The 4,723-nt window shown below is 36.3% G+C and overlaps 1 protein-coding gene across 1 annotated transcript in view; it reads right to left on the reverse strand.

Moving 5' to 3' along the window:
* LOC107597667 (rab GTPase-activating protein 1) overlaps positions 1 to 4,723 on the reverse strand; it is a 116,639-nt gene that overhangs the window by 68,817 nt on the left and 43,099 nt on the right. Inside the window, exons 7-9 of the mRNA XM_016288831.1 lie at positions 3,489 to 3,646; positions 1,513 to 1,623; positions 1,110 to 1,176 (exon numbers count right to left, since the gene is read on the reverse strand). Coding sequence (XP_016144317.1) covers positions 1,110 to 1,176; positions 1,513 to 1,623; positions 3,489 to 3,646 — 336 coding nt within the window. The remainder of the gene's footprint in view (positions 1 to 1,109; positions 1,177 to 1,512; positions 1,624 to 3,488; positions 3,647 to 4,723) is intronic.

Genomic DNA, 4,723 nt, shown 5'->3' on the forward strand with positions numbered 1-4,723 from the left:
ACTAGAAATCAGTGGTTAAGTTGTATTTACAACACTGTTCCAGAACACTTCTACCCAAATATTCAGATGTGTGCAGCACATTTTATGGAGGACTGTGTCCTGAACCTGCAAAGTAGCCTACAATGTGTCTGTGCACAATGGGTGTTCTATAAAGTGGGGCAGTTCCAACTTTGCAAGGACAGTCTGGCGCTTCTGACTCACAGCCTGTAAGTACGTTTTTCATATTTAAAGGATTTGCCTCTGACGATTCAATGCGAGTTTTGAGCAGTGTAGATTAGCGCTTGTTGTTTGTCATTTCTCCAATCACAAATGCAGACATGGTTTTATGTTTACACGGCGCGACGCAATGCAACGCGTAAAAAGACAGTATAAGTCATTATAATCCGTAATTATGTCCCCACTGGATGCAACAAATGCCTCGTTTATAATGGGTTTTATCTAGTCGTGCCGAGACATGGCATAACAGTATGGTGAGGGGTGTAACATTTCCGTCACACACTTGAGGAATTCGGCCAATCACAACGCACTGGATAGCTGGCCAATCAGAGCACACCTCGCTTTTCAGACCGATGAGCTTTGTAAAAATCGACGTGTTTCAGAAAGGCGGGGCATAGAGGAGAAACAATAATGTACAGTATGTGGAAAATGTGTTCTTTGAACCTTAAACCGCATAAACACATTGCATTACACCAAATAATGTTCTTTTTAGCAACGTCATATGACCCCTTTAAAAAACATTACAAGTCTTACTGATCCCAAACTTTTTCACAGTAGTGTACTTGAAACACTGTCACAGTACTTTTTACAGTGAATCTCTGGCAACCACGGCTGCGGTTTTTTTACTGTAAATTTAAGAGGATATTTTTTTTACAGAGCACTACTCCTTTAAGATTTTGTATATTTCCACACATATTTGATATTTTGATCTACACTGTGATTGGATTTTCATTTAAATCTAGGATACTATAAAGTATAAAGAAATTCATTTTATAAAGTAATTTGTTTTATAAAGTGATTGATTGATGAAGTAAAGGTAAGGGTACTAGAGAGGGACAGATCAATGGAGTTAATTCAAAACTTGAGATGCAGGTATGTCTTCCGTCACCTACCAGGTCAAGCAGGTGCATATCACTGTTCTTGACGTTCTTCCCTGGGCTCAAGAGCAGACCGAAACACCTGAAACACAAACATGTTCCTCACTACAACAGAACCACACAGGAACTACACATATCAGCTGTAAAACTGCATATCCACACACCCATCTGTGGGTGCAGAGCCTGAGAAAACATACATAAACAGAAAAGCCCAGCTGTGCACTCAGTTCAACACAACATCAGTCACCGTAAAGAAAAACCATCCTACATGTTCTCATGGCCCGAAAGGAACATTTAAGTGCAGAAAATACATAATTCAGCGCATGTTTATCATTAATAAATGAATTATTGGTTGTAATGGGAGACGCAAGGCTCTTCTGAATGAGAAGAGAGCTGTGTCGCTGAGGAAAGCACGTACCTCTCGATGGCCAGCTCTTTGTTGGACATCTGCTGGACGTAGATCACAATCTTTTTGTCCATGCCTGGCCGCAGTTTGAAGCTCTGTCTGTCCTTGTCCTTTGATACGGCACTGTTGGTCACAAAGGGAGTTTTGGGTGAATCTCACATATCCAGATTTCACCTCAAAATCAAAAGATTTATTTATTTTGATGACAATTAAGCCTATTTTTCCTATGTGTCTCCAAATTTTACAGCTGAGAATTCCCATTATTCTCAATGGTGATTCTTATTAGATGCTCATTACTTTAGTAAAACATTTTGGTCACACTTTATTTTAAGGTCCAATTCTCGCTATTAAAAACCATTAACTATGATTTTTGCCTCAAACTCCTAATTTGCTGCTTATTAATAGTTTATTAATACCTTATTAATAGTAAGGTAATTGTTAGGTTTAGGTAGGATTAGGGATGTAGAATATGGTCATGCAGAATATGTGCTTAATAAGCACTAATAAACAGCCAATACGTTTAAAATAGGCATGCTAATAAAGCAACTAGTTAATAGTGAGAATTGGCCCCTAAACTAAAGTGTTACCAACATTTTTTGTATTAAATAATCAAAAGTAAAAGCTTGGCAAAACTCAAAGAGAAAGTGTTTACTGTTAACTACATATGTTTTGTTGGTGTTTAAAGTTGTGACATTTTGGTCAAATACATATGGATAACACATATACTACTAATCAAACGATTGAGGTTGGTAAGATTTTGAAACGTTTCCGAAAAGTCTCTTCTGCTCACCAAGGCTGCAATTTTTTGACCAAAAATACAGTAAAAAAAGAAATATTGTGAAATACTATTACAATTTAAAATAACTGTTTTCTATGTAAATATATTCTAACATGTAATTTATTCTTGTGACGCAGAGCTGAATTTTCAGCATCATTACTCCAGTCTTCAGTGTCACATGATCCTTCAGAAATCATTCTAAAATGATGATTTGCTGCCCAAGAAACATTGCTGATTATCAATGTAAAAAACAGTAGTGTTGTTTCATATTTTCTGTGGAAACATTATTTTAACATTAAAATATTTTATGATTATGTTTACTATTATTTGAAATATATACAGTACTTATGAGTGATAATAATGATTCAACTAAAAAGACCTTTTTAAAAATAAGCCCCAAAAGACTAAAACAAAATCTTTGTCAAAATGAACTCGCATTTCTTGCATCCAAATGGAGCGAAAGAGCCTTTCAAGGTAATTTTGTCATTTTTTCCTGTTGTTTTTATCCAAAGTGACTTACAGTCCATTTATAGCAGGCACAGTCTCTCTGGAGCATCAAGCTCACACTGATTCAGTTATTTTGGGCACTTTAGCCCTTTCCTTAAATACTTTTCTCTCTTCAGCCTTTTCTGTGCAGCTTTAAAAAGCTGGTATAAACACACTGCATACAGGGCGCTTACTTAATTTTACTTAACTTTAATATTATAATTACAATATACACTTAATTAATCAATATAATAATATTAATAATAATTATAACATTATAATATGGAGCTGTGGTGTTGTTCTGTATGCCAATGCTTGTTACACTGAACAATGCTTTTTTTTTTTTTTTACAGTTACAGTCAACAAGTCAACAAAGGATATGCTTCCTTTGAAGTGAGATCTTTCCCGTGCAGGTCTGTGTTAACAGAACCCTGTGTAGGGCAGAGGAATGAGGCGAAGATGTAAGGGATGATAAATGACAGGAAGCGTGTGTCAACACTTCTGAGAAAGAGAAAGAGGAGGAGACGAAGAGGTGGAGGAACTGCAGAACTATTTTTATCATTTCCCTCATCAAAACCGGGCAGATGACTTCCGAAGTCTGGATAGCAGAAAATAACACCTAATTGAATTATTCAGTTAGAGACCAGACCTCTGGGGTTAAACGCAGATATGTGCGGGAGAACTGAATCAACTTTAATGGAGGGAGAGAAGCAAAGTGATTCACCTAAATGTGCCCTTCCCATCATCCTCTTTGATCTCCAGACTGACGGTGAAGGTGAAGACGTCGCTGTCTGGCGTAAGGGGCGGAGCCTTGGCTGTGAGTGACGCTTTATTGGCTGATCGGCGGAAAGCAGTCGCAAAGCTGTAGAGTATTCGGCTGACCTGCAAAGATGCACACACACACAAACACACATCTCAGTGATTGGAGTCAAAACAGTCTCCAGTGATAAAGGCTGTGTTACAGTGACTCACTGTTGGACTGTTCTCAGGTTATCAACACACTCATTAGCGCGCACACACACACACACACACACACAGAAATACACCTTGACAGCTGCATCCCTGCCGTTTTAACATTTTACTCCACACACAATTGGTACGTGTCAGGATGGTTGTCTGGCCGACCATCAATCAACTAATCATTTAGTGAAAGTTTTTTTGCAACAGTGCTTTCAAATCTCAATTCTCCAAAATCTCAATTGCAACACTTTAGTGTGCAGTACAGTAAAACAGTTTCATCTTTTAAACTCATCACCACCACGACACCCAAGTATGTGTGTACATTCACCATGTATTGGCTTAAACATAACTTAACAGCTATAAACACTTGAATGCACATCATTTTGAATCTTGGATGCATAAGTGGTTTTGTGCCAGTCTGCATTTGAGTTTTACTTATGATGGCTTTAATAGTTTTGTGCAATAAATATTTTTAATTTGGTGGCCTATTTATTTGTAGAATATGTGTTACATCATAAAAATTACAAAAACAAAATCAATAACATCATATATATTATAAAATATATATATATTTTTGTAATTCTTATGGAAGCAAAATTTTGATATGTGAGCATTTCTGATATCATAGGACAAATACTAAAAAACAAGAGCCCCCCCTTCAGACTAAACCAGGAAACTGCAATTCTTTCAGCAAAAAATAAAGAAATAAAAAAATGACATGATACAACAATCAAGAGTCTCAGGTCCAAATCATATTTGACCACAAAATCAAAAAATAGGAAAAGAAAAACAATAAACCATATACCTATTTTCAAAACAATTAGGATTTGTACACTGTCCCCCAGAAATCTCATTAAGAAAAAATATTTCTGCATAATTAGCATAATACAAAACTAGCTTAACTGTAATGAAAATGAAAAATATAACCTGGACATTTCTTGACCGTCTTTGTAAGAATCACCCAAAAATTCACAAATATCATTCCACAAACAATTTTTT

This window comes from Sinocyclocheilus grahami, unplaced genomic scaffold, assembly GCF_001515645.1.
Source record: "Sinocyclocheilus grahami isolate Dianchi unplaced genomic scaffold, SAMN03320097.WGS_v1.1 scaffold234.1, whole genome shotgun sequence".
NCBI classification, from domain to species: Eukaryota; Metazoa; Chordata; class Actinopteri; order Cypriniformes; family Cyprinidae; genus Sinocyclocheilus; species Sinocyclocheilus grahami.